Genomic DNA, 16227 nt, shown 5'->3' with positions numbered 1-16227 from the left:
AGGGTTAATTATTTCTTATTTGTAAAAGACTTTGAACAAGATATAATTCAAAGTAGTATTTTTATGCAATGAAAAGCACCATACAGCCATAAAATATTATTATAATTACAATGTAGTTCAGTGATAGTAACTAGCATGCTATTATAAGAGAGAAGGGCGCCTTAAAGGAATCCAGTGAAATAAAGTCCCCACGTGACTTTGTAACGTTGCTGACATGATGACAGTCAAGGGAGGAGGGAACGCCGTTTTGCTATTGTTCTCTAAGCAGTAATGTGATTAATTTTCCATGATGATAAAGGGCCTGTAGGTAAAGAACCTGTCTCTTGAGAAAGAAAAAGCACAACAAGGAATTTGAAAATCTGAAATTTGAACCTAGTTGTATTTTAACTTCCTTAAATCTGGTTGCTTTTTACGGTGTTTGAATTAAGTGTGTAAATTTTATTATTGAACTTAAAATGGAAGATGTGTACAATTCTAAGTCAAGAAATTGTAGTACCGTGATCATTTATGCCTTTGTGGATAGAAACAGTTTTTGTGTGTAGCCAGCGAAAGGCAAAGAGAGATCAGAATAGGAAGATATTTGGTGTGATTGTATCTGGCAAACCTTTTTGATCATTCGATAACTATGCTAGTCACTAAATCTTGACTCATAAAATAGCTCCCAGTGAAAAGGTCAAGAAAGATTAATGAAAAGTTGTTTGTGGTCTGGTTTGTTCCAATGGAAAGAATATATAGAGTGAAAGACTTATGTGCTCTTAACAAATATTTAACAGGAAAACTCATGTTTTGTGTCTGAAGGTCAGGATTATTTTTGGATACCATACTTTCAGCAGCTTTGCAATCTGCAAAGCACTTCTTTTTCAAAGAACACTTTGCTTTGTGAGCTCTTATTTTTCAAAGGTATTAAATAACAGAGAATCTAGAAATCTTTTATTTCATTAAAGTACAAATACTTGCATTATCAACATCAAAACAGAACATACATATATAGGCATAGATTAATATTATTCACATAAAGGGACTTTTTCCCAAATTAAGCAAATCTTCATTTTACTGTTTATGTTAAAAGTGAAAAAAAAAAAAAAAGTAGAACTGGAAAAACATTACCGAAGTATTATTCTTAGTTACTTGTGGCCCAATTGAAGTTAGTGCACCCAATTTAAGTAATAGCTGAGAAATTTTCTTAAAAATACTTTTGCAAGAGTGCTGCATGCATTGTAGCCTGAGATAATAAGAAAAAACAAGATTAAGAAAATAAATACCTTTAAATTGGACTTCCTTTCTTAAATGCAGTAGTTGGAGAAAAACAATTACAACATTGTGTACCAGTTTAAAAAGTTAATTTGAGTATGTGTAAAATTCAGTGTTTAATATCAATTTGATGGACTTAGCTGCCTATAATTTATCCTTTTTTCTTAATGGACCCAGAATATAAACTATCGTATGGAGAAATAGAATAGTACTCGGGAGACTGTTGAATAAGGTGGCATAACAGTATGTGACTGAGGGTGTAATATTTTAAACAACACTTTTTTCTTCCCTTCACCCCACCACTATTCCTGAAAATGGCTACATGACCTCATGTCGGGTATTAGAGTACTGCTCAAAATGTATTGCTTTAGAACATGTTATCAGTATTATAACTATTTCTGTCAAACATATCTTTGCAAATTTGAGGAGCTGCTTCCCCTCTTCCCCCAACTCTGTTTACCTTTAATGACAGAATTCACTTTCCTGGTCCGCTGTTACTTCTCCATCCATGCTCCCAGACTGAAGTAGGTCAAGAAGAAAACACAACCTGCAAATTGGGACAAGGGATTAACAGGTTCCTTCGCTTCAGTTTTTAGATATATTCCAATTTACAAATCCAGAAAATCATTCAATACAGCAACATCTATACAAAGCTGATCTTTCTAGAGATCGTTCTAGATCTGTAGAGAAGTCTTACAGCACATACTTTATCCTTTAGTAAGAAAATAAACGACCTTATTCAACAGTGTGTCTTCATTTGAATGGGGATGAGGGATTATAAATACTCTTTTATTAATATATTTTTAGTAAAGATCAATATCATCTCTCATTATGTCCTACCACAGTGGTATATTTATATATATAGGCTTAAATGCTTTTTGTCACAAAAAGAGTTTTAGTTTTGTTTCCCTGTAATTAGTTCTAAAGATATGATGTTGATGTACATGAAATAAATTGTAATTTTAATGTGCATTTTTAAAAATTGGGAATGATTATCTTATCCAACTGCAGATATCAGCCCACCAGCACAAGGAGTGGACCACAGGCAAGTGCAGAAAGAACTAGGAGATGTCCTTGTCCGTCTTCATAATCCAGTTGTACTGACTCCCACCACTGTTCAGGTCACATGGACGGTAAGTTTTCAAAGGCAATATTAATAGTAATCTCTTCTCTTTAGGGAAAGCAAAACATGGAAAATGCAAATTAACAAAAAGTGATCATAAAAATTCTCACCATTTAAAATCAAGGTATAATCAATGACAGTAAAGAAAATCAACAAACTAAAAAGTTACTAGAATAAACATAGTTAAGAATACATCGATTATTATATAAACGTGGCATCTTCTGAATTTTCATACAGCTTTCTTGCAATATAATTAACATACCATAAAGTGAACAACTTCATGATTTTTAGTGTAGAGTTTTAAAATTATCACCAAAATCTAATTTTAGAACATTTCATCATCCCCAAATGAAATCCTGTGCCTGTTAGCATTGATTCTCTCATTTCCTCTACCGTAGCCGTGTGTAACACTAGTCTACTCTATGTTTTTGCAGATTTGCCTGTGCTGGACCTTTCATATGAATAGAATTGTGCAATATATGGTCTTTTGTGTCTAACTTCTTTCACTCTGCCTAATGTTACTGAGGTTCATCCATTTTTGTAGCATGTATCAGGACTTCGTTTCTTGTTGTTATCAAATAGTATTCCATTTTATCTACTTCACATTCTGTTTATGCCTTCATCAATTGATGGATGTTCGGGTTGTTTATTATGAATAATGCTGCCATGAACATTTGAGTACAAGTCTTTGTATGGACACGTGTTTTCATTTATCTTCATATAAACCTACAAATTGTTCAGTAATATTGGTAACTTTCCATTTAATATTTTGATGAACTGCTGAGATGCTTTCCAAAGTGGCTATAGCATTTTCTATTCTCACAAGCAATGTTTCAATGTTCCAGATTCTCCCAAATCCTTGCCATTTTTTTCTCACATCCTTGCCAACACTTATTATTATCTGCCATTTGGATTATACCCATTCTAGTGGGTATGTAGTGGTATATAATTGTGGTTTTGATTTGCATTTCTTTCATGACTAATCATGTTCATCTTTTCATGTGCTAATAGAACTTTGTTTTTAGAGAAATGTCTGTTGAAACTCTTTGTCCATTTTTGGGCAAAGAGTTTATCTTCTCACAGACTTACAAGTGTTTATATATTCTATTTTGTTTGTCTTCTTATTATAGACTTATAAGTGTTTATATATTCTAGATACAAATGCCTTATCGGATATGTAATTTGCAAACATTTTCTCCCAGTTTGATTACTGTAGCCCTGTTGTGTAGTTTAAAGTTCAGTGGCATGGTGCCTCCTTCTTCCTTCTTTTTTGCCTCCGATTGCCTTAGCTATTCAGGCTTTTGTTGTTGTCGTTCCATATTGTTGCTCCTTAAAGCAAACTATATGATCAGTCAAATTCTTGGTTTATGAGTACAAAATTGGGTTATATATATATTTTAAAATAAGACTAAGTTTATAATGTTTTAAGAGTAATTATGGTTATTTAGGATTACACTTTCTTATTCCAGTTTTGATATAATTTTGCATAGATTTATTCTATTTTTTGCATGTATTGGTTTCTATTCTTGTGTTCCCATGAAGGGAACACAATTACCTTATCATTTTTCCAGTGGCACAGTAGGGGGTATTTCTGCCATGCCTTTTTTATCTTTCAGTACCCTTGAGTAGATACCAAACTAACAAAGCCAAAGTAACTCTGTATTTTTCATAGCGTATTTTTCCTCATTCTCATATGAAAAAAAGTCTCTGTTCTGTTGAAAGTTATAAGGGGGATTCTTTTAAGCTGTATCTAAATGTGGGGATTCTTTGGGTAAGAATCAACGTCATTATGTTTATGAAGTTAATCACTTTAAGTCACTGAATTTGAAGAGTAAATAGCATTAGATCAAAATTGCAGGACAGTAGACTGGGAGTTCTTCCAGGAGGGGGACATTGACCATCCATCCCTGTACCCCAAGAAGGTATCATTGCTAGTTTGCACATCTGTCCCCATCATGGGCTGTAACTTCTGTGAGGCTACAGTCAATTTCTTCCATTTCTGTTTTTTCAGAGCAGAGTGTCTATTGTGAAGTACTCTTTTAATAACTGTTTGTTGAATGATCAAATCAGTTGTTTTCATACATTTTACACTTTTTTTAATAAAAGAAAGAATGCAGTTAATATCACTGCATATTGTTCTCCATGACTTTGTAGTTGCACTTGCCATAAGTATGCATTTGAAAGAGGTAAATTAAGTGAAATGAAGTCAGACTGGGGTGTGCCCAGAATTACACAAGAATTACTTGTGTAATTCTCTTACACAAGTCAGAGAATTTGTGTAACTCTTTTATTGATGTAATATTTTCAATTTACTAAACGCATGTTATTTAAATTATCAAAATATTAGCATTTGCTTTACAGAAGTGTTGGGGTTGAAGGGAGAAATAATTCCCCACCATGTGATTAGGTTTTGGGCCAGCTGAGAAAGTTTCCCAGTGGTTGGCAGGATTAATAATCAAAGGCCCAAGACGTAACTACTGGAGAGCCCATTCGCTGCCCCCACCCTCACCAGGCTAACCTTGAAGCAACAATAGTTAGCAACAGCTACTTTCTAAAACGGCTGCTTTTAGAATGCATGTAGGCAAAAATGGTAAGAAACCTGCTGTTCCACAAAGAAAAATAGCAATAAGTCACTTACTGAAAAATGATTATTCTCGTTTTATGTTTTGTCTTTGTTTTCTTTAAGGACAAAAAGAATTACATACTCTTTGCCCATTAAGCATTATTCCACAGAGATTGAAAAGAGTGCTTTGACAAACTAGAATTTCAGAAGTCTGCTAAAACCAGATCAGACCCTTAGCAGCTAAACCCATCAAAGAAAATTCACTGAATTTTTGCTTTCTATCGAGTTGTTATGTTGTTTTGTTTTGTGAATGGAAAAGGTAAATATGAAGCATCACACGTAAACAGTTTAACTAAAATGCTGACTTTAGGGCCACATATGAGCCCTCTTCTCTTTTAGCCTGTTGCTTCCTTAACAGTTATGTTTTTTCATTGTGCATCTCTAAAGCCAGCAAAATGCTTTCACTTATATCAGTCATTTGATTCTTTCTGTGCCCTTGAGATATGGGTATCATGTGAGCAAATTAAGTAAACTGAGGCTCAGAAAGTTTAAGAGGTTGAAGTATAATTCAAATTGAGACCTAGGACTGGAAGTCTGAAGTTTTTGTAATCATTTTACTTTTTCCTTAAGGCAACTCTTTTTTTTTTATTCCTGTTTCAGAAAATACTAATTTTTTTAAATTATATAAACCCATGAATCTGTGGTCAGACTCTGATTGTAATCAACCCTAAAAGAAAATCCTCCTTCTTATAATCAGAATGTTAATAAAACTTACAACAAACATATGGCCTAACTTGAAAATGACCACCTGTCAAAATGAGCTCCAAAATTTAGTGGGGTAGAACACACATCCAGTAAAAATCTCACCTATTTTTTTTAAAGTAAATGTTCAACATTTTCATTTCTGCTTCCACCTGTAACAACAAATTTCCTCCTGAAAAAAAAAAAATGCATTGCCACTGCACACAATCAAGTTAAACTATTTAACTATTAAGAAGCCCCATACTATATACTGGCTGAAGATAGTGTACACTGAAGTAAGCAAAACAATGTTTTGTAGTAAACATTAGCTTCATAAAGTCCCTAAAACACTTAATTAATGAAAACCAAACATGGATAAAACCAATTTACCCTGATTTACAGACTCCCTTCATCTGGAAACAGCTGCTTAATGTTCTTCTTAAAAATACAGCTTGCTTCTTTCAGTATTAACAAGCTATTATTGTGAGTTATGTCTTTCTTTCAGTATATAAATTCACTTAAAGCAAATGCAGAGAAGTTTATAAAATGCAGGTTTAATGTTGTTTTAACATATACTGCAAGGGTTTTTCTGAACACTGACAGTTTTGATGAAAGTCATCTCTCTTTGACTGTCATAAATTTAACTTTTCACCTCTTGGTTGCCTTATTTCATAGTGTCAGAAAAACTCCTGCTTTTCAAAAAATGTGTCCAATGGTAGAAACATAAACTGGTAGCATGAATGAGGACCTGCCAATCACCAGCTTCCATGTTACACCTGGGCTCACTTTTTTTTTGATCTAACCTCATACAAGTGTAGCACTAACTCCAGAAAGTCTTTGAGGGTAAGACAGCTGTCAGGCGGGTGAAGGAATTCATACTTGTTGAGACGTATCTGGGAAACTGGAATTAGCCACACACAGAAATACACGCACACTCACACACACACACAAACAGACTCACTTACTTAATTTAGGGAGTTCTCTCGTTTGGACATTCTAAATATTTCCTTTTGTTCCACTGTGTTTTTATTGAGGCTCTGCATTTTTAACTTTCTAAAGCCAATATTCTTAGCTAATATTCATTTGCTGCCCTCGATTAAAAATAAATAAAACAATACTGCAACTAAAGAAGAGATGTTAGTAGTTAATACATGAAAGAATATGCTTTGTTTATAACCTGCTGACAAATCTCAACATTTCAACGAATGTTGAAACAAATTTCAAATGCTGAACAAATTTCAAATTTCTTGGATAAAGAAATTTGTTTACAGCTGAAATTAATAACCATCTTCATTATCCTCTTTTTTATTTCCTCTTTCTCTACAAACTTCCTGAAATGAGGTTATTCCATTCTTTTCCATTAATCTTTACACTTTATTTGACATGAAGTATGTCAAATTAAAGCTTCTTAGACTATAGCTATTAAACTATGATAAAGGATATTAGTTGGAACATGCTATCATAGTTTGTGTTTAAATCAAGTGTTTCTAAAAACATGACAAAGCATTCAAAGATGTTTAATTTTTAAAAATAATTTTTAAAATCCATGGTTGTTTTCTCCTTGGAAATGAAACAACCATAAAACCCTGGTAAATATTTTAAAATAAATGTATACAGAAAAGAATATATTTAATTTTTTAATCTTGCATTTATATATATTTGATTTTTAAGTGATTATCAATAGCAAACAAAAACACGTTTTAAAAGTTCTATTTGGTATGAGTTTAATCTTAGATTGTTATTTAAGATAGCTTCTTACTGTACCTTTAAAAAATGAATATATCAAAAAAGTTGTCAAATTGTGTCAAGAATGGGACAATTGAAGAGTCAGAAGTTGGTAATTCGTAGAAGTTTTTCATTTACTACTTGGTAATGGGTATAAGTGTTCATATGCTTTTAAAACAAATGCTGTAGCTCTACAACTTCAATCTCTGTTTTATGCTTTTTCCAGCCACAGGGATTTTATCCATGATGTCCTCACATTTGTTTTCCTGGGTAAATCCTGCTCTTCTTGCCTATCTGAGCACTTAGGAGCTCTTCATGGAAGCTTTGTCTCCCCAACTCAGGCACCTTTCTCTCCACTGTAGGCTTTCTTAGCAGCTGGCACCTCTGATTCTTAACACTTGTTTATGCTTTTTTTTTTAATGATTGTAACTTGACCATGGTTTAGTCATTATTAGACCACTCCTACTCTCCCCCTGGACTCCATCTTCTCACCTCAGCTCATGAGGGCAGGGACTGACTCTATTTTCATTGTGCATTTTATCCCCAGAGCTCAGCAGAATTTCTGGCACCTATGAGTACGAACCCGAAATATGTGTTTTGAGTGAGTGACGATGTTAGGGAATAGACACAGGATGAGAATGGAAATCCCTGACAAAGGGCATATTACATATAAAGCCACATGAAAGGGAATTGTTGGATGCAGAAAAAGGGTAAGCCGAGGAGACCACATAAAGCTATAGAGAAATCAGCACATAAAGCTAGAGATATCGGCAGATCTGGCCTTTGAGAGGCCTTGTGCTCATCCAAGGAATCTGAATTGATTAGGTAGGTATCTTAGGTACTGTGCGGTATTCTAAACAGGAGAGAGAGTTCTTCCAGTCTTCATTTTGGAAATAATCTTGGGAGCAATCTGAACTCTGACAGGATAGGAGTTCTTAGAAGGGAAGCAGAGAGATTAGCTAGAAAGTCACAACATGACTAAGATGAGGACAGAAATAGGGACAACTGAAAAGAGGACAAATTCACTGTGATGTCTAAAATACGTTCCTTTAGTTTCAAATGCCCTTTACCATGTGTTTCAGGTTGATCGCCAACCCCAGTTTATCCAAGGCTACCGAGTGATGTATCGTCAGACTTCAGGTCTGCAGGCGACATCTTCATGGCAGAATTTAGATGCCAAAGTCCCGAATGAACGAAGTGCTGTCTTAGTCAACCTGAAAAAGGGGGTGACTTATGAAATTAAAGTACGGCCATATTTTAATGAGTTCCAAGGAATGGATAGTGAATCTAAAACGGTTCGTACTACTGAAGAAGGTCAGTATTCAGATTTCGAATATAAATCAAACTTATATCATGATGAAACTAATTTCTGTTACAGTACCTATTTATTATCTTCCTTAGAAGAATGGAAAGATATCATCTAAGAGTAAATTGAGGAAGTGTCATTTTCTCCTTTTATTCTGAGAAGTCTGTAGACTCTGACAAGCAGAAAAAAAGGGCACTAATGTAATTTGAATTTTTCTTAAGTAACCATTTGCACCAAATCCATGTTTTTCAGTTCACTTGAATTGGATTATTAAATATTCCCCTATATTTTGTGTAGATTTGGTTCATTTGGAGTGTTGAGAAACGGAAATTTGAGAACACAGGCTGTTCATTCTGACTACTGTTTTTGTTATAGTTAATTGTGGCATTGTCTTTTATTAGCCACTTTCTCCTGTGGGCAGTTCCCTCTTTCTCCCCATTTCGGACCTTTTCTTACCTAAAGGAATGTTAAAGTCGATCTACGATGAACATGAGCTTACTGTAGGTTTCCACCAGTTCATTTAGTGGTATCTCTTTCACTAAACAAGAGGCTTATAATAAATGTTGTCATCAAAGTTAAAAAAAAATAAAAAGGAGATGCCAAATGAAATACATCCCTCCACTCTGCTTTTGTATCAATTTTGTGCTCACAACTCTTGTAGAAAGCCCTTTCTCTAAACATATTTAGAAGCCTTAAGAAAATGTATATAGGTTGCCCATGTTAACATCTATATGCTTGACCAAGGAGCTCTTAAATTACACATTTCGTATACAACACAGCAAGAATGTCATCTTCCCATTGTTTTGCAGTGTGATACACTGCCAGGGGCAAAAATGCATATTTAAAAAGGAATTATTAATCTATTTTTAGGATATGTTGAAAAGTTACCAGTAATTATAATAGTATCTTTTCTCCTTGCTAACATGTTTAAAAATAATAATCATTATCATCATATCTTTATTCATCATTAAATTTCACTCTGTGTTGCAAATTGGTAGTATTAATGAGTGGAGCAGGTAACCTTAACACAGAATGCTCTGTTTGAAGCCTGTTTCCAAAATCAATTTCACTGCAGTTAGACTTTTCCTCTGGATTAGACATTTGTCACTGTTGGGTATACATTCATCTCCAATTTCTGTGGCTGTGTGACGGTAACAAATGGAACTCAGCCGGGCTGTGTCTGGGAACGATGAGTGGCGATTTGGGTTCTTTCACATCTGTAGAAAGAAGCTGAGTCCTGGAATAATTGACCTGTCAGGAAGCAGGCACGTTGTTCTTGCCAAGACAGCAGCAAGGAGAATGAGAAACCCATTCTGAAAGTCTTATTTTTCAATGCAGTCTACTTAATAACTACAAGGCTCATAGACAAGTGGTTGGATTTATGTCATCGTACCATATTTTGGAGCAATATTGTCACAAAGAGGAATAGAAAAGAACAGTATTGTGTTAACATGTTTCTGTGTGTGTCCTATATCTCGATGCAAATATGGCTATACTTAAGTGAAGTATGTCATGACATATTTACAAAACATGGGATATCTGCTGTCAGGCTTTTAAAATACGTTTTAGGATATTTAGGATAGTTTCAAAAAAGTAAACAGTGTAAAGCTATGCAAGCATTGATTATTCTATATAAGCCATTAATACCACAAAATTATTTGGTATTTTAAACTGTCAAGAAGTATGTTATGTAATACTATAATTTTAACTACTCCTACCTTTGGTTTTAATTCAGAGACTCACTGAGAATAGATGAATTTTTCCACAAAGTTATTACTTCTTAGTTCTCAGACACTTTAAATGAGAGATGCGGCAGTCTAAAATCAGGAAGAGCTTCCCTCTTGCCTTTTCTCAGGATGGTTGTAGTTAGTTATAGGAGAAACTATAAAGGCAGAGAATTAATGTAGGAAATCAAAATCTTCCCATTTCACATTTGACCCAGCATGAACTGTGTTCATTTTATCATCAGAGTCCCTTCCCATCCGTATAAAACAAATTTTCAATCTTAACTTACAGGTCAATTGATAGCAGTCAATTATTTTTCCCCGTATGGGAAGAAAAAGAAGTTTTTTCTGGTTGATGGCATTTATAGCTATGTTTCTGTTTTTATTTAGTAAGCACAAACTAAAAGCATACCAAAAAAGCTGTCAGTAATGCCACCATTCAGAAATAACACATGATAAATACTGGAATATGTCTTCTCAGAATAATTTTGGTTAGAAGAAGTTGTGGTTGTTTTTAGGAAGACAGCCTGTTAGAGTAGAGTTGTAAAATCAGACATACACAGGCTCAAATTCTGACTTGCTGTTTGACTTTCCTAAGTCTCTTACAGTAACCTTCTGTTTCCTCATCTGTAAAACCGAGATAACGGTTGTTTCTACCTCCTGAGGTTAATGTGAGAGTTAAACCTGACACTTAGCTCTTTGCGGGGTGTATAGAAAACACATATTAGAACGTTAGCTGTTAAATTTATTATTGAGAGCATATTACAAAAGCTGTTGCGTTTGCTTTAAATCTAGATATTGTATTTAAAGAATATTTCTCAAAAAAAACTGTCACTGTTGAACAGCGTGTGCATTCAGAACTCCTGGAAGCCAGAGCCTCCTGCATCTGGTCTTTCTATTCATTTTCTGGAAGTAGCACTAACGCGCACCAAGGCTTACAGTTTGCATTTATTCTAATTACTTCCTCTACAGCCCCAAGTGCCCCTCCACAGTCTGTCACTGTACTGACAGTTGGAAGCTACAATAGCACAAGTATTAGTGTTTCCTGGGATCCTCCTCCTCCAGATCACCAGAATGGAATTCTCCAAGAATACAAGGTAGGACCCGGGTGAAGAAGGACAGCCCTTGTATAAAGGTTCCCAGAGAAATCTCAGTGTCTCACGAATGAGGAACATCTCTAAAGGTTCTCTTACTCAGTTTAAGTGTAAAGTTTTTATCTATATTTCTGTGTGACAGATAATGAAACAAATGCATAGGTATTAGAACCTGAGTTCCAGGTCACAGATCACACAAATCCAACTGAACAATTAAACCACACCAGTGAAATGGTTTTCTGTATGGTGTGATTCTACAACCTCAAGGATTTAAAGAGATGGGGCAGAGAGTAGGTGGTGAAGCCCAGAAAATGGGTTTTATCTTTGTTATTAGAATTCTGCATAAGAGGCTGTAAGGCGGCTGTTTTTTAAACCACGTTCTCAGAAAAATAGAGGCTTCAGAGTTAAAGAGGTGGAGTGGGTTGTGGGTAGCACCAACCCTCACTCCAGATGCTACTTTTGTCTGTTGACTGAGGTTGTGTAGAATATTTCACCTGAAAAAAAGCCACTGAAACAACACATTTTGCAAAATACTGACTTACAGAAAAAACAGTTGATTATCTCATTTTTCACCTGCTGAATTTTTGGCTGTTTAGAAACAATATATATCTATTGTTTCATTGCCATCATTTGGTGTTTAACGTAGTAAGTATGTCGAAGTTTTCAAAATAAGATTCCGTTTGTGTTGTGATTAGACCGCATGTGAATGAAAAACCCCTCATTAATCTTTGTAAAATTCAAAACTATAATTTATTAATAAATGATGTTGGTATCATCTATTAATGAATATTTCTAGATTTCTGAAAACAGCATATTCTGTACATCTAATACAATACAAAACTAGACACCCATTTCGCCTAAAAAATTCAGAGTTGGTATTTAATATTAAGCTGAAGAATTTTACTAAAAAGTTTGCAGATTAAATTTTATTTCTAAGAAAACATTAAGTTTTACATCGAATTTTATTAAAGATCAACTTGCTAAAGCAAATGAATGGACTAAATGTATACAGATTTATTTTAAAATGACATATCATGTTATAAGACACATGCTTAAGAAACATAAGAATAAATGCTTTTACAATACAATAATTATATAGGTTCTAAGATTTTATAAGCATTAGGACATGGTTTTAATAGAGTAACAAATTATCTACTCCATGTGAGCTTGAGTGTGTGTGTGTTTTAACGAGGTTAGGAATTTATTTTTGTACCATTTGGCACTAAATATCCTACATTTCCATGTAGTTAAATATTGTTACTTTTTTTTTACAACATGATGAATTTTTTTTTCATAAGTATACGTTCTCACTCTCTAGAGACTTGTCTTATTTTGGTTTCAAAGCGCATATGTAGGTAAGAGCTAAATATTCCTTCACTAAGAACACAGATATCATACATCAATAAAAGAAACACATGATTCACAAGAATTATTTTTTACTGAAAAAATTTGGGAACTTACCTGCTCCAAAACAAATCATATGTTTTCCTGCATATGTGTCTACATGTAGATTTTAAAATATTATATAATACGAACACAAATGTGGATACACAATGGATTTCTTTTCATAACACATTTTATAGGAACAATTTCCACATCCCAGAAGATGCCTTAAAATTTGATTCCTGCTTGAAATAAAAGCCTAACTTCCTTAACGTCAGTGTCGAGAGACTTGCCACCACTTTGTTCTCATGAATGTGTATGTGTGTGTAGATATGTGTTGATCAATATTAGATTTATTGCTGTCAGCGTAAATATTGGCTTTAATTTCATTTTAGTCAATACCTATAACTTAGGTCAATTAATCTTGTTAACTACTTCTGTGCAAGTTAATATTTTCTTAAATGAAATATAAATTACTTAGATGTCTACCTATATACCTTAGATATTGCAACTTATAATCACCATATTTTAGTGGATTTTATGCATAATAAATCTTGATAAATAAAGCAGAGGAAATTATGTGTTTTAAGCCACACGAAAATGGCATTTGCAACCAAAACCACACACCAGGGGTGTTAAAGAAGGCACTGTGCTTTCTAAATTACTCATTATGAGCTTTCAGTGCTGAGAATAAGATATAAATGAACATGGCATAGTTACAGCTTCCCTTATTGTCCTTCTTTTAATACAGGTGCATGTGCACACAAACACACTTACATGCACACTTATAAATAAACTGCAGAGGTTGGGCTTTAGAAGATGTCATTTACAAAACTTCTGTAAGCCTAGAAGATAGATAGGTTACAATTACAAAATATTTAATCAGTTATAGCAGTCTTGTTACCAGAAACGATAATATTATGTCCCTATGTTATTCACTTTGTTATTCACTTTCCATTTCTGTAGATCTGGTGTCTGGGAAATGAAACACGATTCCATATCAACAAAACTGTGGATGCAGCCATTCGGTCTGTAATAATCGGTGGATTGTTCCCAGGTATTCAATACCGGGTAGAGGTTGCAGCTAGTACCAGTGCAGGGGTTGGAGTAAAAAGTGAGCCGCAGCCAATAATCATCGGTGAGTATCAAACGATGTGGTCTGTGCTTTAGAATCAGTCAGCTGACAAGGTGGATGATGATTTTGCATCAACATACTAATAGTGAATATGCACTTAAGAATGTTAGGGTACATATATCACATTGACAAATGGATTAACTGACTAGGGTTTCTTACAAAAATAGTTGGTGCAGTTGATCATGCTCTTAAAAGTCCCAGATCCTTTTTTAAATGCAATATTTAGGAGTTTAAATGCTGAAAGGTAGTTTAAAAATTATTTTTAATCAACTGCCTCATTAGCAATTTTGATGCCATTGAAATATAATAAAAATGAGATAGTTACTGAAGAGAGAGCATCATGTTTCAAATCTGTATGCTTCCTCTTAGCCAGAGAAATGTCAAAAATTAACAAGAAACAGTCCTGAAGAAACTTTATAATCTAAATATACCATCCCAAAGAAGAAATCATATTAAATCTAATATCATCATTGCATGAAAATTTTCCCTATTATCATAGATTATGTTTGCCTGTTCTTGAGATGTATATAAATGGAATCATACAGAACGTGATTTTTTTTTAATCTGGTTTCTTTCACTAAGGATAATGGTTTGAGATTCATCCACGTATATATTATTCAGTTCACGTTTTATGGCTGAGCAGTATTCAGTCGTATGAAGATGCCATATTTTGTTTATCTGCTTTTCACCTGAGAGAATGAATGTTATTGTGTAAATGTGTGTGTCCTTCTGGAGAAATACCTAGGAGTCTAATTTCTGGGTGAAAGACTTGTCTTGTTTGACTTTATAAGAAACTGCTAAACAATATTCAAGTTGTGTAATTTCATACTCCCACCAGCAAGGAAAATGACTTCCAGTTGCTCTACATTGTCACCAGCATTTGAGGTTTCCAGTTTTTGTGGTTTTAGCCATTCTAGTTGGGATAACCTGTGATTTTGGCTTGAATTTTCTTTTATGACTAATAATGTCGAGAAACTTTACATGTGCTTATTGGCCATCCACATAGTTTCTTCTGTGAATTGACCACATATTTGCTTTTTAAAAATTGGATGGTCTCTTGTTACTGATTAGTAAGAGTTATTTACGCATTCTGGATACAAGTTCTTTTCCATGTATTTGTGTAACAAATATTTTTTCCCAGTCCATGACTTCCCTATTCATTTTCTTAATAATGTCATTTGATGAACAGAAGTATTACATTTTAATGAAGTACAATTTATCATTTTTTCTTTGATATTTGGTGCTTCCTAAGAAATTGTGGCTTACCTCTAGATACTGAGAATATTTTCCTCTAGAAGCTTTATAATTGTAGCTTTTATGCGGAAGTCTATAATTCATCTGAGGGTAACTGCAATGTGGTTAAAGGAATGAGGCTGATTTATTTCCATGTTGTGTACTCATCATTTATTAAAAAGACTTTCCTTTCCACCAGTTAATCATATATACGTGGATGCATTCCTGAATTCCCTATGGGATTCAGTTTGATTATATGTCTATCCATATGCCAAACCACACTGCCTTGGTTACTGTAGTTCATAGTAAGCCTTGAAATCAGGTAATGTGAATACTCCATCATTTTCTCCTGCAAAATTATTTTGTTTATTTTAGGTCTTCTGCTTTTCCATATACTTTTCAAATCAGCTTGTTGAAATCTCTAAAACTTGTGTTGGAATGGTGAGTGAAAGTGCAGTGAATAAATCCATCAAAATGCATAGAGTAAATATTTTAATAATGACTCTCTTTCCAGGAATGTGATATATGTTTCCATTATTTAAGTGTTCTTTACTTTGGTCCAATATTTTACACTTTTTAGTGTGTCAACACATTTCTTGAGCATTTGATTTTTTGTGTGTGTGTTTTGTTGTTATTTTTGAGAAAATGTTTCTCTCTCTCATCTAGGCTGGAGTGCTTGAGTGCAGTGGCGCAATCTTGGCTCACTGCAGCCTCCCTCTCCCAGGTTGGAGTCCTCCTCCCACCTCAACCTCCTGAGCAGCTGAGGCTACAGGCATGCACCACCGCTTCTGGCTAATTTTTGTATTTTTAGTAGGGACAGGGTTTTGCTATTGTGGCCAGGCTGGTCTTAAACTCCTGACTTCAAGCAATCCACCTGCCTTGGCCTCCCAAAGTGCTGGGATTACAGGCATGAGGTCCTGCCACTATACCTGGCCTATTTGATGTTTTT

At 34.3% G+C, this 16227-nt stretch overlaps 1 protein-coding gene across 27 annotated transcripts in view; it reads left to right on the top strand.

Annotated features, from left to right (window-relative positions):
* ROBO2 (roundabout guidance receptor 2) overlaps positions 1-16227 on the top strand; it is a 1364435-nt gene that overhangs the window by 1279248 nt on the left and 68960 nt on the right. For all 27 annotated transcript variants that reach the window (XM_015445439.3, XM_074033673.1, XM_045384387.2 and 24 more), the window contains 4 exons: positions 2263-2384; positions 8486-8717; positions 11406-11530; positions 13877-14048. In XM_015445439.3, the coding sequence (XP_015300925.3) occupies positions 2263-2384; positions 8486-8717; positions 11406-11530; positions 13877-14048 (651 nt within the window). The remainder of the gene's footprint in view (positions 1-2262; positions 2385-8485; positions 8718-11405; positions 11531-13876; positions 14049-16227) is intronic.

This window comes from Macaca fascicularis, chromosome 2 (genome assembly GCF_037993035.2).
Source record: "Macaca fascicularis isolate 582-1 chromosome 2, T2T-MFA8v1.1".
Classification (NCBI taxonomy): Eukaryota; Metazoa; Chordata; class Mammalia; order Primates; family Cercopithecidae; genus Macaca; species Macaca fascicularis.
The sequence above is the reverse complement of the archived record's forward strand: the minus strand, read 5'-3'. Positions and strand labels throughout refer to the sequence as shown.